This window comes from Aspergillus heteromorphus (assembly GCF_003184545.1).
Source record: "Aspergillus heteromorphus CBS 117.55 chromosome Unknown BO70scaffold_1, whole genome shotgun sequence".
Taxonomy (NCBI): domain Eukaryota; kingdom Fungi; phylum Ascomycota; class Eurotiomycetes; order Eurotiales; family Aspergillaceae; genus Aspergillus; species Aspergillus heteromorphus.
Window position 1 is genome coordinate 2,631,553 of NW_020290406.1, and position 22,880 is coordinate 2,654,432.

The 22,880-nt window shown below is 54.6% G+C and overlaps 9 protein-coding genes across 9 annotated transcripts; 4 read left to right on the plus strand and 5 right to left on the minus strand.

The window, feature by feature from the left end:
- Window positions 1-1,206: 1,206 nt before the first annotated feature.
- BO70DRAFT_20247 (uncharacterized protein) lies at window positions 1,207-3,276 on the plus strand. The gene has a single exon (XM_025538605.1). The coding sequence runs from the start codon at window positions 1,354-1,356 to the stop codon at window positions 3,046-3,048; it is 1,695 nt and encodes a 564-aa protein (XP_025404581.1). The 5' UTR covers window positions 1,207-1,353; the 3' UTR covers window positions 3,049-3,276.
- A 1,420-nt stretch (window positions 3,277-4,696) lies between these two features.
- On the minus strand, window positions 4,697-5,830 carry BO70DRAFT_349144 (Yae1 family protein; the record flags this gene model as incomplete). The annotated part of the gene is made up of 2 exons (XM_025541644.1): window positions 4,697-5,634; window positions 5,821-5,830. The coding sequence occupies 2 exons, from the start codon at window positions 5,828-5,830 to the stop codon at window positions 4,697-4,699; spliced, it is 948 nt and encodes a 315-aa protein (XP_025404582.1).
- Window positions 5,831-8,424: 2,594 nt separating this feature from the next.
- Window positions 8,425-10,827, minus strand: BO70DRAFT_306533 (SD08430p). Its single transcript, XM_025540043.1, has 2 exons — window positions 9,051-10,827; window positions 8,425-8,996 (listed from the first exon to the last, which is right to left on the minus strand). Exons 1-2 carry the CDS (start codon window positions 10,817-10,819, stop codon window positions 8,654-8,656), a joined length of 2,112 nt encoding a protein of 703 aa, XP_025404583.1. The 5' UTR covers window positions 10,820-10,827; the 3' UTR covers window positions 8,425-8,653.
- Window positions 10,828-11,371: 544 nt separating this feature from the next.
- On the plus strand, window positions 11,372-12,755 carry BO70DRAFT_376437 (uncharacterized protein). The gene is made up of 2 exons (XM_025545129.1): window positions 11,372-11,490; window positions 11,555-12,755. Exons 1-2 carry the CDS (start codon window positions 11,442-11,444, stop codon window positions 12,643-12,645), a joined length of 1,140 nt encoding a protein of 379 aa, XP_025404584.1. The 5' UTR covers window positions 11,372-11,441; the 3' UTR covers window positions 12,646-12,755.
- Window position 12,756: 1 nt separating this feature from the next.
- Window positions 12,757-14,600, minus strand: BO70DRAFT_376438 (uncharacterized protein; the record flags this gene model as incomplete). Its single annotated transcript, XM_025545130.1, has 2 exons — window positions 12,757-13,646; window positions 13,695-14,600. 2 exons carry the CDS (start codon window positions 14,598-14,600, stop codon window positions 12,996-12,998), a joined length of 1,557 nt encoding a protein of 518 aa, XP_025404585.1. The 3' UTR covers window positions 12,757-12,995.
- BO70DRAFT_20384 (uncharacterized protein) lies at window positions 14,511-15,340 on the minus strand. The gene is made up of 2 exons (XM_025538618.1): window positions 14,635-15,340; window positions 14,511-14,553 (listed from the first exon to the last, which is right to left on the minus strand). The coding sequence occupies exon 1, from the start codon at window positions 15,256-15,258 to the stop codon at window positions 14,686-14,688; it is 573 nt and encodes a 190-aa protein (XP_025404586.1). The 5' UTR covers window positions 15,259-15,340; the 3' UTR covers window positions 14,511-14,553; window positions 14,635-14,685.
- Window positions 15,341-15,941: 601 nt separating this feature from the next.
- Window positions 15,942-17,301, minus strand: BO70DRAFT_357975 (putative esterase/lipase). Its single transcript, XM_025542179.1, has one exon. It carries the CDS (start codon window positions 17,049-17,051, stop codon window positions 16,008-16,010), a length of 1,044 nt encoding a protein of 347 aa, XP_025404587.1. The 5' UTR covers window positions 17,052-17,301; the 3' UTR covers window positions 15,942-16,007.
- A 1,006-nt stretch (window positions 17,302-18,307) lies between these two features.
- On the plus strand, window positions 18,308-20,838 carry BO70DRAFT_20273 (carboxylesterase). The gene has a single exon (XM_025538606.1). The coding sequence runs from the start codon at window positions 18,586-18,588 to the stop codon at window positions 20,659-20,661; it is 2,076 nt and encodes a 691-aa protein (XP_025404588.1). The 5' UTR covers window positions 18,308-18,585; the 3' UTR covers window positions 20,662-20,838.
- Window positions 20,839-21,474: 636 nt separating this feature from the next.
- On the plus strand, window positions 21,475-22,716 carry BO70DRAFT_349150 (uncharacterized protein; the record flags this gene model as incomplete). The annotated part of the gene is made up of 2 exons (XM_025541645.1): window positions 21,475-22,398; window positions 22,711-22,716. The coding sequence occupies 2 exons, from the start codon at window positions 21,475-21,477 to the stop codon at window positions 22,714-22,716; spliced, it is 930 nt and encodes a 309-aa protein (XP_025404589.1).
- Window positions 22,717-22,880: the final 164 nt, after the last annotated feature.

Here is a 22,880-nt window from a genome sequence, read left to right on the forward strand (position 1 = left end):
ATCCCCGGCTTTCAATGCTGGCCTACAGTATCGCGGCAACCTGGAATGAACTTCTGGAATGCGGGTCGTGACATAGCTTCCTGCATGGCCCTCCTGGACGACGAATTGACGCTCTGTGTTACGATCTCCGCATAAGCCACGGCGTTGAGTTGAGCGGTTACGTGCGTAGTCTAGCGACTTGAGTCTGAAAAGGTGACTCTGAAAGAGTGATTCTATCATCTTGGAGCTTTCTGATGGTTTTCTGTGATGCCTGGCATTTTACAGGCAGGCCTATTCGCCGCTCAGACAATAGGGTGCATTGACTGGCAACCATCTAGCCACAGTCGCAGATGATCGGCTGCAGATCGGCCACCAGTGCCATGGTCGAACCAGTGCTCAGTTACCGGCCGATCCTGGAAGCCTTCCCCGGGGGGCGGCATGTCCTAGCGCCTGAGATCTCACATTTGCCCTCTACGTCGGCTACCAGGTTGCTGGGAGCGGCTCCCAGCCTCGATGCAGAACCCCGACCGTAATGAAGTCATGCCTGCTTTGCAGTTCAACTTCGCTCCGAGTGCCTGATGAGCAGTGGCATTCCGTTTCAGCTACTTGGTCGGCTTCTTGGCGGAATGGCCTGCAGCAGCAGGCTCATACTCGCGTGCAGGACTATTTTGAGCGGACAACCCGAATATTGGGGGTTGGGTTGACTGGTAGTGTGTGATGCTCGCCACTGGACTGGGGACGGGGGAGTGACAACCCTTTGGTGTCCTTGTTATGATTTACGACTGGGGGGGGGGGACGGGACGAATCGCATCACTGCACCTAGGCGATTGTTGACGTTCTTCCTCTTTCAGTGTAAACACCAAACACAGGGCCCAAGGGACTACAGAAGGTTTTAGTCCCGAGCCAGAAACCAGAACCCCGCGTCAACTGAGTTGCGGATCGGGATTCCGACGCCTCCCTTGCTCCAGCGTCGACGGCCTGCCGCCTTGCTGCGCATCCCCATCCCTACCAAAGGGACCATGTAAGGTCTGATAGGTCATTGGAGTCTGTGCGCTCGGACGTTCGAGCTCTGTTTACGCCTCTCTGCATTGGCATGCGCCGGGTCTCCTCCCCGGCCTAGCCACCAGGGCCACCATTGGGTCTGCCCTAGGCCAGAAGAGGCGTCGCGGTTATTTTTGGGAAGATATGTATAAACATATCCCTTTACCCTGACCCTAGCCAGTCCTTCTTTCCCGGACATTCTCATTCCTTCGTTTTTTAGTCTCTCTTTTCGAACCTGGATGACCTGCATCTGTGCCTTCTATTACTGATGAACATCCTGCGTGTCTGAATGTACCAGATCGAAATATATTCTGGCAGCCAGAACCATAGCCCATGGCTGACGGATATCATCGGCTTCCCGGCCAACTGAACGCCTTCTCCAGCAGCAGCAACAGATCGCAGACGGCACTTGCCCTCCCCACGTCTACACCTCAAAGAAAGCGCGCTTCATCATTCTACCCAGCCAGAGGGCCGGGAATTGTTGACGACTCGAATCCCGATCCGTTTTATCTGGAGCATACTTTGACAAGCGGGGCTCCTTGGGGTACTTGCCGGCTGGATAGTCGCGATGTTCGGTGCATTGAGGAGTCCAACCCGTATTCGATGCTATCCTCCGTGAGTCCTGGAAAAGAGGTCCCGTTTACTCTCACGGCCCGCGGTGATACTGCGAGGTTGCATTCAAACAACAACCGATCGACCTTGTCGGTGGTTGAGCTGGAGCACCAGCTGGGATTGCAGCAGGTCGCGGGAGCTCGCCCTTGGGAAGGATCCTCGGTCAACTACGACCAAGGATCATTCAGCTCTGTCCAAACCGAAGCCACGCCTGATTTGACTCCAAGCAGCTCATTCTCTTCCAACTACTCGGCTCCAATCTATCCAGACGGTGTGTTGTTGGAGCCGCTCCCAGTGCATGTCCAGCTACCTCCTAGCCCTAGAAACCAAGTATACCCTTGTGCATCCACTCCCTTGAACCATTCCCAGACTACTCTCGCTACACGCCCGTCAACACCAGTCCGACAGGCCAAGACACCAATTGAGGCGCCCAACGCATCGTCCGATACTTTGGTCATGCAGCCGGTCGATAGTCACGACCCTCCATCTCATCGTGGAAAGCCACTTCCATCTCTGCCAACCGGTGCGCGATCCGTGCGATCAGGAAGTGCCCACTCGAGCAGGAAGGGCCCCCCTCCCGCCATCCGGCCTCCTATCGCCGCATCCATGATATCTCCACCGTGTCTAATCAACCCCGTGACAATGGAGCCTCATACCTCCCACTTTGATCGGGCGATGTTCATACCAGCAAACGACTGTCAGAGTCCAGTTCCCAGCCCAGGGCCGGCATCGCCGTCGATTGAGCGTCAACCCACTGCCAACTCTAGCCGTACTCGGCCTTCTACATCTACTTCCGAAGCGTTTCCTGAGCAGTCTGTATGGGAATCTGACTCTGACAGCGAGTCACTGGACCCCAAGTCTCTTTCGAGGAAGCCTATGGATACGCTGAAGAAGGTTCGCAGTCGCGTTCACCTTCGCGTGGCCAAGTCCGCACCCAAGCTTCAGAACCAGCAGAATTCTTGCCAGCAGGCGCACCCTTTGGAGAAATTCCCCTCGATGCCTGACAAGCCGCCGGAGGACCTGTGCCCGTCGCCCACGAGGAACACAATCCAGAGCCGTTCCCGGGACATGTTCCGACCCCCAGGTTTGCCGAGTCTGCGGCTTGTTAACCCATCCTTGACTTCCCTGGGGCAAGTACGTTCACGTCGCAACAGCGGACAGTCTCGGAACATTGACATCGACCGAACGACAGCCGCGGCGATGCAGGCGAAGTCACGTCGCCGACCAAGGTCCGATTCCAAGAAGTCACTACCCGCGGAGCGCGAGAAGATGTGCACCCTCTGCCGCGAGGAGCGATCCGACAAGGCAATCCTGACCCTCGCACGGCCGCCACTCTATAAACGGGTGTGGGAGTCGTTGCGGGTGCTCGGGTGCCACGGCGAGATCACGCCTCCGCGGCCCCGCCGTCCGATGTAGTTCTTTACGTTGCAGCTTTTCTGATCTCTTTCTCGAAAAACAAAAGTACAAAAACGGCGTTGCATGTACGGCTATTTTTATACGAACTATCGAAAACCATTTACGGCCCGTCCCGACGATATCGAACGGTTTCCAATGACTGAACTAATGTTTATGATGCTGAACGCCCAGGCATCCTGCCGGCGGGCGATGACAACCAACGAGATGGACTCCTCCAAGTCCATTCATGTCCAATGACGAACGCGACGGATCACTGGGATGGAGATGGCTCCTCCCCGATCCCGAATGATGCAATGCAGATGCACTGCGATGAATGACACGTATCGATGAGCAACGGCACGATTATGACTCGGTTGTGCTCATACCACTCTTTATTTTATTTTTCTGTTGATTTGATCTCTACCTGTGTCTGCGCGACACCATTTCCTTTTCCTGTCTGACCACACTCCTTACTGGTTACCTGTCCACCCACCAACTCACCCACCCATATACACTCCCTGATGACTTGCTTTTGTGACTACGGTCACCGTCACTCCTTGGTACTATCCACACTACACTAGAGTCTCGCTCTATTAGAAAACCATAGAAAAGAATACACGTCTGCGCGAGCAGTCCAGCCAAACCCAATCCTCCATCTCAGACTCCTTCACGTACCACTCCCTCCATACTACACGTAGAGACTTCCCTTCCCAGAATGAACAAATCAAAACAAACACGCAAAAAGAATCCGCCATGCCGGACAGAATGAGCGGGAGTACCCCGGCCAGGGATCGCCAGAATGAAACAATAGCCCGCCTGCCGCTCTGGTTGGTCGGAACATTCGCCCGCATCCCTTGATTGAGGCGGCTCCGAGGCAAGCCGGGGTGGATATTTACAGTCCAGGGATACCCGTATACTGTGTAGTGTGCGGCATCCATCCCTTGACGTGATCGATGACGCTGTGTGTTAGACAGGTTTCAGGATTTCGTACTTTAACCAAGGAGTGGAGAGGAGGGGAGGGGGTAGCATCGAACGAACAAAGGTTTTACATTCTTTGGATGTTGTATCGGAGGGATTCTCTGCTGACGCCACTATCTAGATCCTTTCTGGTTCTAAAATTCTAATAAATACTGGTATAGGTATAGGAGGGTAGGGTTGGTCTGTGCTGTACTCCGTATAGCCTGTCTTCATTCAGGTCTTGTTGTTCAGCCACAGCCTCACGGGTTAGTTATGTCATATACAACCCTGTGATGGCACCGATAGAGCCCTGTCTGGCTGGCTGGCTATCTGTTCATCTAGACCCATCAACATAGCCAGTCTTGTCTCCTGCACACTAACATAGGTCGTGTGTGCACGACAGATACCTTGCAGACTCGTCCCCGTCCGGTCCGGTAGGAACCGCCACCGGCGGCAGGAACAGCAGCAGGGGAGGATACAAACGGACGGCCAGACACCCGAGTCAGCCGTCACGCAAAAGGTTGCAGCAGCCTGGATGCATGCATGCATCCCATCCATCCGCATGTCTCGCCGTCGGTCCGTCCAGACTGACTGATAGACAGACGATCCAGTCCGGTCTGTCCGACGCATGAAAAGCCCCTTCGCAGCCCAAACGAGGGGGGTAGGGAAAAAAACCAAAATATCCAAAGCCCGATAGTATCCCATCACCCCCTCAGCTCTCCTCCTTGACCTCCTTTCCTTGGTCATTTTCATTTTCATTTTCATTTCCATGTCCATCTTCTTCTTCCTTCTTCATCTCCAACGCCTCCATCACCCCCTCCCACTCCGATACTCCCACCACCCCCTCCCACTTCCCTAATACCCCCTCCCCTTGTCTCCCCAACCTGACCTCTGCCTTTTCGCGAGCCAGGTCCCCCTCGCTCACACCCTCGAATACCTTCCGCACGTCCAGGTCTGCAATTGCTTGCTGGTACAAAGCTAGGATCTTCGCCCGACGGGCTTCTTTCGTTTCTCCGTTCACAGTGGAATTGTCACTGGCACTGGCACTAGCACTTGCACCACCAGTCGTAGCAGCTGTGTGGCTGTTGCTGTTGTTGTTGTTGCCCGGCCCAGCCTTCCTCAACGGCTGACCAGGCTTCCTAATCACCCCACCTCGACTCTCATACCCGCGAAGCACGCCCTCTAAAATACCCAGGATCGTGCCCGCGCGGAGACCGAGTTGGGCGCCGACGGGGAAACCCGCGTCGAAGCCGGTCTGCACGTGTTCGGATTTGGATGCGCTGATGCCGTCGCGGTAGCCGGCTGTGACGTGTTGGCGGCGGAGGGAGGGGAGGTCGGAGGGTTCGGAGGGGGGAGGGGGCCGGTTGTGGTGGAGGGGTGGGGTGGGGAGGAGCCGAAGATGTCGTCTAGGGTGGATGTCATTTTGTTTTGTTGTTGTTGGGGGGTGGTTTGGTGGGTTGCTGGATGTAGAGTGAGGTAATGGGTGGATTGTGAAGTGGTGAGTTGATGGTGATGGTGGTGGTGTTGGTTGGAGAAAAATTGATGGCGGGGGGAAGAGTCGGACTTTACTTTGCGGGAAGGGAAGTAAGAGTGGGTGGGGGGGTTGTGGGTCGGGATCGGGGGAGGAACCATCTATCTCTATACACCTATCTTGGGTGTGAGTGAGTACAAGTACTACTGGTTTTTGTTAGTTGACTTGGTACTCTAGAATTGAGTCGACTCTTTTATTAACATTAGCAGATGTTGAGTATTGGATACTAAAACTGAAAGCTTGTTTATCAATCTAATCTCATCTCTATCCACACACCCCTCAGAAATATATTCCCCTCCACTGACTGCAGATCATACTGCCACCGTGCTTGAAGCCTGTTAGGTTACCACATGTATACTAACGCTTATATACTGCAACAGCGCACTACCCCCTTCCCCCCCCCCCCCCCGCTCTCCTCTCTTCCCCTCATCCTTAACCTCGAATCCAAATCCACAACCATCACCACAATGCCTCGACCAAGAACCACCCGCATCCTACTTCTCCTCACCCCCCAGCAGCTCTAACCTATGTAACGCACAGATTTCTCATAGCCTTCGAAGCCAAATACTCCCCCCACGTGGATCCCACAACAACCAGCAGCGAGCCTGTACTTCTTCCACGACGGCACTGATTAGCATTATTCTGATGGACATAGAAGGATCATACCAACAGAGACATAAAATATAGACAGACAGACAGACAAACAGACAGACAGACAGACAAACATAGTCAAACAAAGATCGAGATCGAGATCGAGATCAACAATTCCCCCCCGCATCCACAACCGCCCACCCTCTCCACCCCCAATACTTCACACAAACCTCCCACCCATCGCGAATCGCTTCGACCCTCCCACTCCCCTTCCCATTCCCGCCACACCCATCCCCATACAGACACAGATCCAACCGCGTGGTCCCCGGGCTTTTCCACGAGAACGTATCCACCGTGGACGAATTCAGGCCCGAATCGAGCACACTACATCCATCTGTCGCGGTGACGCCCTGCGCGTGAAACAGCGAGAGATCGAAACTGGTCGAGTTGGGGTTGCAGCCTGGTTTGAAGAGGCGGAGGTCCCACTAAGCAAACAATCAAGTAGAGTAAGTAAGTAAGTAAGTAAGTAAATAAGTAAGTAAGTAACATGGCCATTCTTTCAAATTTAAATTTCCGAGCATCATGGATAGGAAGTAGAAAGGGAGGGAAGGAGGGAAATGTACATTTCGCGGACGAAGAGCCTCCGAGAGTGCTCCAGGAAGGAGAAGCAGGGCTGTTAGGGCTGGTAGAAGCGGAAGATGCATGTTCTGTTGGATTCGGCTTTGCCTTTGGGGACGGATGGATGGATGGATGGAGGGAAATAGGTGGGGGATGCGGAGCAGAGGGAGGGAGATCGCTCTACCCTATATATACTGCCGATCAGGCACAGTGTGGTACGCTAGTGCTTCACATCACCCCCTAATGGACACGTGCAGGTTTGTGCAGACTGACTGGGCTGCGTTGCGTTACTTTTGTTACTTATGCCTCATATGACAGGGTCGCGCAGATGGCCCTGGGTCGGGTTACACAGTGGAACAGACTGGCCGGGTTACCAAGGGCCGCTTTGGCACAGCCGCCGGATGACTTGGGTTTTTGGATTGAGGGCGTGAATATTTGTCTGGTGGATGAAGAATATTTCCGTTTAGTGGGGATTTGTCTAGTCTGATAAACTCGGTCAGTGGCAGATTTATTTCTTGTTCCTCTTTACCTTTATCTCGGTCCCTGAGCGAGAGGGGTTGGTATTTCTCTAATCCTGATAGTTGGAAACATTGCCGTCTTCAATGGGTGGATTTATGGAAATTATTGACAAGTCTTCCTTTTATTCTGATCTTTAATGCAATCCCAATTAAATTTCCTCCTCAACCCTCTCCCCAACTGCAGATATCAGCAGGACTGCAGGAGACGCAAAAAAACGCGGGGAACGGCCCGCTGTAACACAGGGCCTTACTAACTTATATGCAGACCTAAAATCGCGCCAGTGTTATAAAAATACCCCATTGTCTTGATACATGGTAGTACTGCGCCCAGGGTAGTCTTATAGTCAGCTTTGGATCGACCTTACCCATGTGAGGACACAGGGGCTGTTCTAAGACGTAAGTGCAGTCTGTCCTGCCTTGCCGAGATCCATCCAGACAGTTTGTATACCTGTCACTGTCTGTCCTACATTGGTGTTTTGGGTTGGTCTGATGCAAGAGGGGTGGTTTTATGCTGATTCCGGATCTAAGATTCAAGGATGGAGCAACATCTTGCAATTGACGTTCATCTCGGTGGTTCTGCTTTCTCTAATACCGAGTCGCAGGCTGCCGTGGACCCTATATACGTACGCCAAGTGGTTATCGTGTTAATGAAATGAGACTTGAAGAGCTGTGAATGACTTGGAAATAAGCATACCATACGCTATCTCACAATACATGGTCCCCAGACAAGCCTCTTCGGGATGGAAACATAGGTATAATCCCTGACGAAACCGTCACGCAAGAGAAGCCCGTCATCAAGGATTTTAGTACTATATATATAACTGGCATCCCACCCCATCCCACCTTTGAAACGTGCAGTAACCAAGAGAGACAGACATACATACCCAAATAAACACGACCTCATCAAGTCCCCCAAAATGTCTACCTGTCATTACAACTGCTCCGAGCACCCCCGGGAGATCCAGCTTGACTCGGACATCGCAGGGCCCGGCGTGAGCCCTCCCTCTCGCTCTGCCCTACTCTACATCAATCAATAAAATCCAATTAACCAACCCAAGCATAGGTCCTAATTGGCTACCTATCCAACTTGAATAGCAGAGCTATATATATATATATATATATATATATACTAATGCTACAGAAAGTATCTAGGTGTAGAGAACATACAGCACTAAACGTGTTCTGCAATAGCCAAGGGATAGGTAGATACTATAGAGCGCCTCCACCCGCATAAGCGGGAGTAGGGGATTAACAACACTAATGCAGGCATCCGACCCAACAGCCGAATGACCACCCGCGAACCGTTGCACAAGCAGTCATGCCTAGATACATGAAATCCCTAAACGCCTGGATCGGTATACATCGTGCTCGTATGCGTTCTACTGTAAATGTGGCTATAAATACAAATGCGCTAGTGTCTAGTGGCCGGGGTCAATCTCCAGGCGCGCAATGGAAGGGCCTGCAGCTTGAGAACGGCAGGCTTGATGAAGAACACAAAGGTCACCGCCCCGATCAACACACAGATGATGTTCGTCGTGTAGTAGCCGTCGTGCTGGACGTTGCAGGTGCCGCCGCCGTTGAGGCAGAGGGCGCGGTCCGGTTCCAGGGCACAGGAGAAGGCCTCGGTGACGAGGTCGCCCTTTAGGGTGTCGAGGGCGGGGGGGACGGTTGGAGGCACGCACGTCGCCTCGGTGAACATGTCTACGAGCTTGAGGATGAAGTATCGTGGGAAAGTACCGCCAAGGTTCGAGACACTGGTGGTGGTGTTAGTGGGTGTGGGTTGTTTGTGGAGGGTGGGGGAGGCTTACGTTGCCAGCATCGTCATGTAGGTTCCGCCGATGCTGGGGTCGGCAATGCGTGCGTGGAAGGCGGACACGGCCACGAACATCACTGTGTTCATGAATGTCGAGAAGATGTGCTCGCCGATTACGGTCAGGAGATACCACATTGGAATCTGGTCGGCCGCAGGGTAAATCATCACGGTGATCTGGGCTAGAACAGCCGCCACCAGCCGGCCGGCGAATGCCCAGCACCACAGCCGCATTGCCGTGTATTCTGTCGACCACTTGCCGGCGTAGTACCCAAGCCCGATTTCAAACGGGAAGTCGATCAGCACCACCAGCGCCATGTTGTCCTGGCCGAAACCCTTGTCCAACAGCTTCAAGCTGGTCACGCCGTCGTTGGCCTGGAACCCGATCTTGGCAATCAGATGCACCAAGATGATCGTGTGCACGTGCTTCAGCTTCAGCACGCTCCACATGCTGCGGTACACGTCCATGATGCTGTCGCGCTCGTGCGTCCGGTCTTCCTTCTTCATGACCGCCAGGAGAGAGGTCACCACGATGTACGCCCAGCCCCAGAACTTCAGGTACGTGCCCAGCGACAGCAGGCCCCCTTCGGCCGGGATGGCGCGGAACCAACGGTTGGCGAAGTCCGCCGAGTTGAAGGCCAGGAACACGGTGTACGACAGGAAGTGACCGGCGGTCAGGCCCACCGTCTGCGCGGTCGACGCGTAGGAGATATTCGGGGGCGACATGAGCGTGATGGCCCACCCGTCCACGGCAATATCCTGCGTGGCGCAGAAGAACACCAGCATGAACCACCAGTATGTGAAATTCCACACGCCTGCGCCGCCATTGGCCCCGGCCGCCTTCATCATCTCCTCGATGCGTCCGCCCAGGTAGATCATGGCCAGTCCTGCGATAACCTGCACGGGTGTGATCCAACTCTTGCGTCGGCCGAACCTCCGACTCCACATTGCGTCAACGATGGGACTCCACAGCAGTTTAAGTGAGTAGGGATAGGATGCGAGCGAGAAGACACCGATCTGCCCGTACGACAGGTACGGCTTCAGGAGGAACGGCACGGAGCCGGTGGCCAGCCCCATGGGGATACCCTGGAGGAAGTATAGCACACACAGCAGCATGAAGTTCCGCCGGTCGCTGGCGGGGAGGTTGGCGAACGAGGTGGTCGTCATGGCGGGGGTCTGGGGGGGTGCGATGGGAGGATCCTGGTCGAGGGAGAAACTCGGACGCGACATGAGGCGGTTGGCCCGCGTCGAGTTGGATTCGACGGAGGTGTCCCTCTTTCGCATCTCGATGGAGGAATCCATGCCCTCGCTCGCGTAGCCGTTCTGGCCGGTTGCGATGGTGAGGGATGGCTTCGAGGTGCGTTTCGAGACCGTGCGGCCTTTGCGCTTCATCGGTGATTTGCCACGGCGGGAGGAGGAGGCGTCAGGAGGGAGCAACGAGTGTAAGAGGTGGGAAGAGTCGGAGTCTGGGTCGGGGTCTGATTCTGTTGAAGACAGACAAGCGGGATCTCCGGGTCGATCGGAGGGTAAGTGGTGGTCTGTGTAATGAAGGAAATGGCCGTGTTCAGTTTCACGCGTGCCGGTGCTGCATGCTAGAGACTGGAGTTCCACCTCCTGAGGACGATCCGCGGTGGAAGAAGGATGATCGGGGGCAGTGTAGGGGTCCGCAGGAACATGGAGGGACGAGGAGGGTGCGGAGAAAAGGGGCGCAGGCGAGGGGGGCGAGGGAGGCGAGGGAGGGACTGGAGCAGAGCCGGGATGATGCATCCATCCGGCCATTCGACGCGGTGGAGAGGGCGAGATGGGGACTGGAGCTTGAGGCAAGCTGGCCTCAAGACGGCCGCCGTTTCTCATGGGATCTGGAACCGCTGGGTGGGGGCGCTGATTGGTCGGGGGGCATTATTAATGACACGCATGAAGGGTCTCCTTTTCTGGGTTTGGGTTTGGGTTTGGCTTCCAGATGCTATCTATCTTGATCGATAATCAATCTGTGTGAAAAACCTGCTATCCCCAACAAGCCCTCTGGTGTGACAGTGTGACAGGTCTGCCTCTACATTTATACCGCCCATATCTATAGAATAATCCACCCAATTCCACCCTCAATAGGTCGCCGAGTCCTGAATAATCAACAAAGCGACGAGCCAAGTACGGCGCAGGATCGCCCGAGCCAACCCCGGAGATCAAAGACCAGGATGTCCTCCGCCAATCGCACCGCAACAATCCATGAGCCGCCACGCAGCGCACGGATTCCCATCACGTGACACCGCGCCTGTCAACAAACACCGCCAAACATCATCTCCACCTCCACACCAGACCGTCCGTCGCATCAAGACCGCATCACGAACAAAACACCACCACACCACCACCATCCCATCCCATCGCATCCAAAATGGAAGACGACGACCTCGACTCGGAGATCTCCACCATCCGCGCAGAAAGTCCGTCCCCCTCCCCTCCCCTCCCCTCCCCTCCCCATCCCCCACCAATCCTAACCCAAAACAGTCCGCACCCTCCAACACCGCCGCCGAATCCTCAGCTCGAGCATCCTCGCCTCGCGGCCCCTGCAACGTCTCGCCACAAAAGCGCACCCCCAATCACCCCCCTCCGCCCAATCCCAACACCAGCAGCAAACCCAGCAATGGGCCGAAATCTCCCCGCTGCTACAATCCAGCAGCGCGCACGCGCGAACCAACCACCACCGCATCGGCTTTTCCACGACCACCTTCCCCTTCAAAGATCCCTCCCCCACAGCAGACACGCCGAACCTTCTCGGCGTGAGGATCGATATCGGTCTGCGGGACGGGACGTACACGAAACCGTATTACATTCTGCTGCGCACGGGGACGAATAGGGAGGGGAAGAAGGAGGTTAGTGTGCACCGGCATACCGTGCCGGCTGTGGTGGATGTAGGGGGGTTGGAGAGGGGGTATTTGCCGCGCAGTAAGGTGCCGACTACTACCGTTGACGGAGAGGAGGTGGAGGCGGAGGCGGAGGCGCAGCTGAAGCCCTGGAAATACAAGCCCAAGAAACAGGATTTGAAGGGGTTTGTGCGCGAGGTGCGCAAACAGTTGGTTGTGTGGCATTTGCGGTGCGATGCGGTGCGGTATCTGAGGGAGAAGTTGGGGGTGGTGAGACGCGGAGTTGATGACGATGCGGCCGGATTTGAGGAGGATGAGGAGGGGGGTTGGGAGAGGGATATTCTGGGTGCTGCGGCTGGGGTCGGCGAGGAGACGCGCATCGCGAAGAATGACCTGGGAATTGTGTCGCTGGGGCCGACGGCGCTGGAGGCGGTGTATGTCCGCTTGGAGTGGGAGGATGGTCGCGTCGGGAGGTTTAAGATCTCGAGTACTGGCGTCGTCGAGAGGGCGGTGGTACTGGGGGATAATGGGAGAGATAAGGAGATGGAGGATGTGATTACAGGGGGGGATGGGAGGGTGGAGACGTTGTTTGATCGGTTGAGGAAGCATGGCTTGTCTGAGCGTGAAGAGGGAGGAGATAGGTCTGAACACGGAGATGGAGGGGAGGGGTCTGAACAGGGATATGGAGAGGACGGGTCTGATCATGGAGACATGGGTGATGAATCTATCCTGTGAGGCATGGTCGTGAAATAACTGTTCTTGTGTTTTCCGATTGCGACTTAGCGAATTACGCCTCCTGGCTGGATATAATGGGACTTTACGGGATTTGCACCTGCCAAATGTCTACGCAAACAAAGAAATCTATTATAGACGGGTATACCCAAGGTCAACGCTATGCACATGAGCCCGTATGAGGCAGCTGTCGTATGTATGCATCCTGCATCAGCAGGAGGGGGGAATGGGGAGATGAAGAAGAAGTTAATTACAAAAGGTATGACACAAAACATTAGTATGTGGGAACTGCATATATGCAAGACCGAGGATGGGGAAATAGCAAAGGGTATCACTTGGGCATCACGTCGTAATCAAAGCACCTGTCCGCCTCTCTTCTGGTGCACCGATCCCTCATCCCCGCTGGTAGCTCCGGCCTGGTCGGACACGCAGATGGCCGAGTCGCGCGTCTCGTAATGCGAATCGTTGAACGACAGCGGAGGTAATGGCCCGTACGGCTTTTCGTACTGCACCTCCAGTTTCTTGCGTAAGATCGCTTCTTCCAGGTTCCAACAATGTCGTAACTGGACCTTCTTCGCCTCAAACGCTTGTACAACGTCTAATTCTTCTTGCTGATGCTTCGCCTGCATTTGCGCAAATTGCAGTGCGTGTTTGTCGATTATTTCGTCCAGCTCGCGCTCCATCCTCTCGATAGCTTCCTGAAGGCGGAGTTCCTGCCGGTCGCGCAGCACCTTGATCTTGGACTCGTGCAGCTGGTCCATGGAGTCGTGGTCGTGTAATTCCTGCGCCAGCTGGGCCTTGTGTTGTGCGGTGAACTTGCGAGCCGGTGCCACGTCCCCCCCCGCACTGGATACAGGCGACGGCGGGGGGCTCGAATTGCTGAAGTACCCTTCCATGTATTTGATGCGAGTCCTGGAGTTGAGTTTGGCCCGTTCAAACTCGCGCATTTGCTCCATTTCCACTGTGAGCTGTCGCTCTTCCATCCGAGCAGCATCGGCGGAATTCTATCCAAATCAGCAACGGGACCGTCCCCACAAACCATACGCACATACCTTTTCACGCTTCTTTTCTTCCACCACCTTGTTCGCCGCGAGCTGGTCTGTGACAATAGATTGCTGAGTTCGTCGCAGTTGTGCCATGAATGCGTCCTGAAAGGCCACATGTCGGTCCCTTGCCGCCTCTTGAGACTCGCGCAGCTGGCGTAATTGTGTATCATCCTGGCTCCGTTGCAGGGATTCGCTGTCGAAGACGGGAATTTCTAGCCTCAAGACCTGGTTTTCTTCCTCCGCGGAGTCGGGGTTTTGCGATTCGGATCGTCTCGACTCCACGAATACTCGTTCGACGCCCTTTTCACCCTTGGCGACGGTGATCTGCGCGGCTGGCGGGAGAAGCACTGCGGAGGGCGACCTCTTCTTCCGGAAGTGGATCTTTCCGATGGCTGACTTGATTGTTGACTTTCTCCGTTCTCTCTTATCCGTCGACGCAATGGTCCACATCGACAGTCGATTCCCCGGCGTCCTCACCGTGAGGTTGTCCAGCCCCGGAGCTAGTCTCCCCTCACATGAGCTATAGGATGTCGGTCGAGTCGACAACGAGCCGAAGGATCGGGTACTGCCGGCCGGGATGGGCTCGGAGGCCACGGTGAACTCGGAGAGGGAGGAGGCAAGAAGATCGATTGGCGGCACTTCGAGGGACGGGGTGACGTCGGACGTAGAATTGCGATCGGTGGAGGAACCGGAGGAAATAATCGGGGAGGACGAGGACAAATCCACCATTCCGGAGGCAATCGATGCGGCCAGCGACGCCACCGCCTCGACTTCCGGCACTTTCAGCCCCAGCTCCCGGGCCTCGTCGGCCAGCCTCTGTTCATGCGACGTCTCCGACTCCTCGGAGGGCAGCAGGAGGACCTCACTGCGGTACCGGGACTCGTCAATCCCGGGGTAATCTGTCAGCACCATGATGCAATTGCAGATAGACCGAATCGCCAATTACACATGGAGCTCGCCGGGATCCGAAGCTCGCAGGCTAACAGTAACAAAGCTACTAGGACGCAAGCCGAAAGGGGGCGGGGCAGCAAAAGATATAGGAAAAAGGGGGGTGGGAGAGGGGAGGGAAGCGTTCGGGTTTCAGGGACGAGAGTCGCGAGACGCTAACAGACTCGTCCACAGTACTACCAGAAGCACGGTGGACGAGATGGAGGCGCTCAAGAGCAGCATCCGACTTGCGGGGAGGGGCGAATTCTGGAAGGAGACGGACGGGATGGGAGCAGGCGAGGGAAAGGAGGAGGACGACTCGTCGCCGGGTCGGAGCAGCAGGAGGAGCCAGGAGGAGCAGAGGGAATGAGCTAATGAGAAGGCGGATTACTCTGCAGGCGGGCCAACAGCGCCAGCCAAAGAGCCAAAGCGACAACCTGATTTGGGCCTCAAGTTCGTTGTGGTTATTATTGCGACCCACGGCCCGCCTGACCGAGTTCTGATTAGTAGTATTATTATTAGGACGGAGGCCGGCTCTCCACTTCTCCGTACGTAGCAGGTTGATGGGAACGTGAAGAGTGTAGATGGATGGATAGGAGTAATCGGCATATAGTGTGTAGTGGTTCCTATGTAGTGTCACCATGAGATACTGCTGCGGTGAGGGAGTGCCTCAGTGGTCAGCCGTCATAAGTCTCTCATGACTCGTGGACGCAATTCCTGACAGCCTGAGTTTGTTGTTGTGACCGGACCTGTCAACTCTCGAAACTCAGGCACCCAACCGTGGATACAATACCCGTGTATTAATTACTACGGTCCAGGCACCCAGCAGCCACGCGGATTGGACCACCGGGTCGAGTAGGGCATAGGGCAGGGCAGGGTCGCCGGTGTCACCCGCTGCCGCAGTGTATCTGTACGGTGTACTCCGTACAGTACGCAGTAAACAACGTAAGTCAAGTCAACAACACGCAACTCCCTGGAGAGTGCCATGGTTTCAGCCACTGCAACACCATGGCTTAAGGTCAGGCACCGCCGCTTCAGATCCCACCCAGTCCTCATATATAAGGATGGTCCGCCGGCCCACTGTTCCTGAACGCCGTTTCTCCGGACCCTGCCCTTCGCCAGGTTCTCCCTCACCGTCCAGTAGCGTGCGGATCAAGTCCAAACCGATGGGGTCGGGCACTGGTCCTCCTCGCTTACTGGCCACTTTCGATAGGAGGGGGTGGTGGTCTGATCGATGATGTCGTGAGTCGTGAGTTGTGACGCCCTGTCTCACCGCATTTTACCGGTTGCATCACCAGATGGAGGGGGGAAAAAAGGAGAGAATTTTTTACTGGCAAGGGCTGACTTGCTACTATGTGCTCGAAATGATCAGGTGATACCTAGGTACAGTATTTACCGCGACAACATCGCCGCCGCCATGGCGTACATCTTCTCTCTGGCATCCCACTGCACCGTTCCCTTCTTCGCCGACTTATCCCACCCGTGATTGCAGCTCGGCATTCGCACCCGCACCACCTCCCTCTCACTCCCGGGCGCCTTCTCGATTTTCTCCGCCAGGGCCTCCGCCTCGGGCGCCAGATTGTCGCAGGCCGCAGTAACAATCATCACCCGATCAGGAAATCGGTCGGCACTAGCATAAAGCGGGGAAATCCGCGGGTCCCGAGGATCACTCTCCCCATGCGTATAACATATGTCGAAAATCCTTGCCATTCTAACGGGAATCGGCTTGCCCGACGGGTCGGGCGCACTTTTCTGCGCGATGTCCGTATGCATGTCAACGACGGGATACATCGCCAGGACGGAGTGAAGGGTGTCCTGGGGGAACAGGTTGGCAGCCGTGGAGAGCGCAAGGTTTCCTCCCGCGCTGAATCCCGACAGCGAGACCCGGCTGACGTCGAATTTCTCCGGCTGTCCCAGAACCCATTTCAACACATCCTCCGCGTCGTTGAGTGCCGCGGGGAACGGGTTCTCGGGGGCCAGGCGGTACTGGACATCGAGGACCGTCCGGTCGGTTTCGCGGCTCATTTCGCGGCAGTATGCGTCGTCGCTGCCATGGACGGAGAACACCCACCCGCTTCCGTGGAAGTTGATCAGCACAGGGGTCGGCTTGGAGGTGGACGCGGACGCGGATGCATTTCGGTATGCGTGGACTTTGATGGTCCGACCGGAGTCGCGGGACTGGATGTGGTAGACGTCATCGGGAGTCGCCTTGATGCCTTTGGGGCCGAGGAACCTAATGACGGTGATGAGGACTTTGTAGTAAAGGTAAACAAGGTAGAACATCGTGCGGGGTAATTCTCCGTAGAGGGGTGAGAGGATAGTTGCAAGTTGAGTGCAGATAGGATGCGGATTCCAAGGTGCGTGCTTACCAAGAGACCAAAGCGCCGGTCCAACCGAGGTCTGGTCGGGATTGGATTTGGTTCCACTACGGGCCATGATAAGGGTCATGGACAGATAGCGTCTCAGCTGGAGTTTGATGCACCAGATTTGTTATGCTCATGTACTGCATAACTCTGTCAGATATCACCCCGCACTGAGGTCTTGTTTTGGAGGAATCCATCGGCTTGCGCAGTGGTTTTCCTCACTGCAGTATCCGCATCAGTAGGGTGCATGGAGACATGTCTGTTTCTCGGGTTTTCGGAACACCCACTTCAAGCAAGGCTGCACAAGCAACAGCATGCTCATGGAGGATAAAGAAGAACCGGCCATCTCTATATCAATTTTCACTATCCAGCAACAGGCAACATGCTCATGACTGATACCCAAGCTTGAGTAGTCATGTGTTGACGATATGTCTTCCCAATGAGGACTAGCTCTTCACCTGATCGGGCCTCTTCTGTCGCCTTCTTCATTTCTCACTTTCTCAACGACTCAGTCTCCTCACACAAGCCCGTCAAGTTCACCCCTGCATCGAAAGGCAACCAAACTTTTACAGATTCTCAATTGCAGATGCTCACCCCACCCGCTGTCAGCATTGCATGATCCCCGCGCGAGTGCATGACCAAGTACCTCAAGACTGACGCTTCTGTACTAATCTCCGCAAATCGATCCGGGTTATCCAGTCTTCTGGCAGGATACATGGCGGACAGGACGGCTTGGACGAGCTAGCGCGAAAATCTTGCAGCTTTCTACCTAGAAATCTTATGCTATGAGATGCGGGGTCAAGAATATGCTGATACCACAGACTAAAGGAACTGACGCAGGCAGACAGTCTATCCATATAATATGGACAAGAACGAGACTCAATTCAAAACAACATGAAGAGCCACTGCCCAACCTATCTGAGATATCCTGCCCACTCCCTCGGGATGGGAAGCAAACATGCCGAGCTCTTAGCCATGACGCGGAGATGATCCGACCCGTCAACCCCACGGGGATAGGGATCAGTAGCCCTAGAGCCAATCTAGAGCACATCGCCCAATACAGAGGATGATCGACTAACCAACTCCAGCCCCCATTTGCGACTGGGCTGACTGCAACCCGGGTAGTCTGCCTACGTTTCCGAAAGCGTTTAAGCCTGTACTTACAAACGTGGGGGTCAAGCTCATCGGACTACCATAGCTTGATGTATCTAGAGAGCGCTCTGGCCTTCTCCGTTGGAGTTTGGCAACCTATGATACTTCGCCTAGCCACTTTGATTGTTTTAACTCAAAAGCAAATCCTCCGTTGGGCACCAGGCCACTGCCATCTGCCGTATCTATTCCAAACTGATGACCTTCCCCGCACGAATGAATGCCGAGGAGCGGTCCTGTTGCAGTACTAGAAGATGTTTGCTGCAAAGATACGAAGTACAAGCTTTCTGCTTCTGAGACTGGCTGTCACGGTATGCTGCCCTGCTGGAAGGATCTAAAGGAAGCGGGGAATCCAGCGAAGTAGGTGTATAAATACCCAAGCGTCGGCCAGGATGGCTCTCCTGTCCACCACTCACTGTCAAGAACAGCCTTCTACTCTTTAATACTCACTGCACAAAATGCAGAAACCTTCTTCGTGGGCATTAGCACTCACCGGCGTCTTTTATCTTGCGCTGGTGAGTGCTGCCGATGTCGAACCCTCCAGCAATGACTTGACTATTTTCTTCCATAACAATGGCAACTGGTCTTCACATGGGACGAGGCCAAGTGCACTATTCATCAACAACCCTGACAGCTACTCTGTTGCAGCCAGCATCTGTGAGGCATACAATGAGACCCTCTTGGACTGCAAGGACTTCTCGGACTACGCATATGAGTTCTCCTACCAGCAGTACTTGGGGATAATCAACGAAAACCAAACTTTTTGGTCGTCCTGCTCTTCATCTGACCCTGTGAACTCCCAGGGCACGGCGTCCACATCGAGCTCCGCTTCAGCATTCTTTTGCACAAATAACGCACCCGTTGTCAGCACCGTGGACACGGATTACTCCAAGTTTCCTACCGTCAGTATACAGAGCAATGGCACTGTGTTTGAAGGCCTTCGGGATCACATGGCCTTCCGATTCATCGGAATACCTTTCGCCAAGCCGCCTGTCGACGCTCTACGGTTCCGTTATGCCGAGGACTGGAACGGAAGTTATGTCAACGCAACTCGCTATAGCGCTGGCTGTCTTCAATACGGCTGGTTTGATGGCGACTCCTATGGGTTGAATCCTTGGGGCAATAGCGAGGACTGCTTATACTTAAATGTATACAGCTCCTCCCTTCCTTCTGCTAATTCATCGGCACCCCTGAAACCGGTCATGCTCTGGTATCATGGCGGCGGCCAGACCACTGGAACCGGTACGGACTCCACCTTTGACGGTGCCAGTCTGGTCAGTCGTTCTGACGTCGTGCTTGTCGTTCCAAACTACCGGCTCAATATCTTCGGCTATCTCTCTACCGGGGATGATATAATTCCTGGGAACTTCGCCTTGACTGACAAGCTCTCTGCCTTGCATTGGGTGCAGAAGCACATTACCGATTTTGGTGGTGATCCGAATAATGTCACCATCTTTGGTCAGTCTGCTGGCGGTGGGTCAGTAATTGACGTACTAACGTCTCCATATGGTGACGGCTTGTTTAACGGGGTAATCCTCCAGTCAGCTGGCCGTGGCCATGACACGTACCCCGAGAAAGCCGCTGCCACAAACGTGCCTGTGCTCAACCAATACTGCAACAGCACTGGCTGGGAACGGTTACAGTGCTTGCAGGAACTCCCTGCGGAGACGTTACTCAACCTAACGTACAGTGAGCTTACTTCCTGGGAAAGTATCGTCGATGGGAACTACGTGCTCGACATGCCCTGGGCCCAAGTGGCGAAGGGCCAGCCCCTGATCAGTCGGAAAATTAAGTATCTGAGCGGACACATGGTCGAAGAAGCGCAGTCCCTGCTTGAAACAGTTCTGAATCCCAATGTCACCAGCTTCGAGGAGAACCTGGAGATTCTGCTGAACGACTCCCAGATTACTCACGATCAGGCTCAGGCCATCGTGACCTCGGGACAGTGGCAGATCGATGGCTATGCCAGCAACTATACCAGTGACCTTGCCAAAACCTTCTCGGATGTCTACAACGCAAGTATCAACGTTGCCACAGACGCGCAGATCACGTGTCTGGGATATGAGCTTCATCAGATCGGCGCTGCCGTCAGCGCATTCGACGTGCAGTGGATCTACGTCATGCATCGGGGATATGCACTTTCGTATTATGACTACTACAATCTGTGCACGTTTCCCGTTGGAAAGCCCGAGACTCCTTATTACCGGTGCCATTCGAGCGATCTGTATGAAGTGTTTGGCACAGCATATCTGTTTGACCAGCCCATCCGGGTGGCCGAAGACGTCTACTACACCAACGCAGTCCAAGACATGTGGGCATCGTTTGCTCGCACGGGCAACCCCAACACGAAAACCGATTATCTGCAGGCTCGCGGGTATAACACGACGTTGGACTTCTTTGCCAACTGGTCCTGGCCGGAATACAACACATACAGCCCGCAGATCGCCAACCTTCAGTACCCTCCGCTCGCACCCTCGATGCTGCCGGATCTGGCGCATTGCAAGATTCTTCTTCCATACACGACCTTGATCTAGTAGATTGGATGTCGATTTGATTGTTAATCCTGATGGTATAATGAGTGTATGAGTGTGTTGTCCTCCATGAGAACAGGTAGGCCTATAGGCAGACTTTTTTTATCGCTGATTTGTTGTCGTATGAAATACAAAAGAAAGGGACAAAAGATATTATCTTATCTAACCTCAATGTATCCAATAGCAGACTTTCATCTCATCGCGCAGCCAACGCATTCAACATCTTTGACTCTTTGACACAGTCGGACCAGTTCTCCGGACAACACGGCTGAAATGACTCATGTAACGCCACCAGGCACCGACCCGGGCTAGGGTCTTTGCCTATTAGCAGGCATCCGTTGTTGCCTCGCTGTCAGATGGCCGCACGCCTATCAGCGTCAAGTGGTTTGCGGGGTAAGCAGCCTCGCCCAGCCTCAACCACAAGATATAAGCCTCGCTCTCCCCTCCAACATTCAACATCCTTTCTTTGTCCATCCATTCCACCTCAATCTCATACATCATCCACACCCAACCCTCAACATGGCCGAACAACCCCCCCTGGCAGCCCACCGCCGCCGACGCACCTGTCCCCCATCCGCACACGCCCCGCCGCCCCGTCTCACAATCCCCCTCCGAACTGACCCCCTCACAACCACTACTCCCCCAGACCACCAGCCCACTCTTCACCCACCTCCCCGCTGAAATCCGCAACACTATCTACGTCTACACCCTTGAATCCGCTTCCACCGCCACGGCAACCCCCTACCAACGCCGCGCCTTCTACTACCGCCCGGGCTTCCAAAGCCCAAAACGCATCTCCACCTCCCTCCTCCAAACATGCCAGCAGATCTACGACGAGGCCTCGCTCCTCCACCCCTCCATCAACGAACACACCTTCTGGTGCTACCGCCCCCCTCCCCACGTCCAGAACCCATCCTCCCCAGCCCACTACTTCCTCAAAATGACCCCCGCCAACGCGCCGCCGTCCAACACCTACACTTCTTCACGCAGCAGTTCTACCTCGAGGGCGAAATGGCAGCCGTCTGGCCTAAGATCCGCGACAACGAGAGTATCCTCCGCAGTTCACTCCATTCTCAGCAGTCCCAATCCCAATCTCAATCCCAATCCCAATCTCAATCCCAATCCCAACCCTCCCCACCCCGTCCCGAAAGCGAAACCATCGGCATCATCGCCCCCAAATCCCTCACCATCACCCTCCGCCACTCCGACTGGTGGTTCTGGGAGGGCGACGAGCCAATGGCCATCGAGCCGTTCAAGGTTAATCGTGCCTCGCCCAGGGACATGGGCCGGGCACCGCGAGGTCCCCTGGGTCAGACGGATCCGCGCGCGTGGGGGAACCAGTTCACGTGGCTGCCGAGCTTGGAGAAACTGGTTATTGAGTTCGAGACCGTCATGCGGAAGAAGGACCAGTTGGATTCGATTGTAGGATTGGCGAGGGAGTGGATGTTCCCGCTTGTTCCTGCCGACAGGGTGTTTCTTGTTGCGCAGGAGGAGGTCACGAGGTTTAGGTGGGTTGGGGTCAGGGAGGGGGCTTTGACTGGGGCGGATCGTTTGGAGGAGAGTGGAGGGGAGAGTGATGGGGAAGTGAGTGAGAGGAGGGTGCCGAGGTTGGTGCCGCTGGATGAAAACGGGGAGATGAAGGCGGGTGAGCAGAGAGAGGAGTTTGATCCTGCTGTGGATGAGGAATATTATGTGGTTTTTATGACGTGGAAGAGGCAGGTGGTGGACTTGGAGGAATGTGTACGTCTTGGGATAAATTGGCTTCCTTGTCAGAGGAGGGCTATAGATGGCTCGCTTTGTTCGTGAGAATAATTGATTATGTTTGGGATTGGTTTGAAGACAGGGTGTTCCTTGTTTCCCATCTATATGAGCGCGACATTCGTCACAGGAAAGCTAAGCCCATTATAGAACTTACATCCAATCCACCTAGACCGGTCAGTCCATTGAGATGAGGTAGATACTAGCTGCTCGACAACAAATCTCTCCAGGATATATAGAAACACCTCCGCATAAAGCAAATATCATATGATAATGTCTCTTACAGATATATAGGTATAGGATCAAAGTTAATCTAATCAAAACCCTTTCAACCACTACGGAAATAGCTAATTATTCAAAATACAACCAACCACCTGTTAGTTCTTCGATCACATCCTCACAAAATAAACCCAATTAAACATTATTATTCCCACGGTACACATTCCAGGCACCATTCCTGGAAG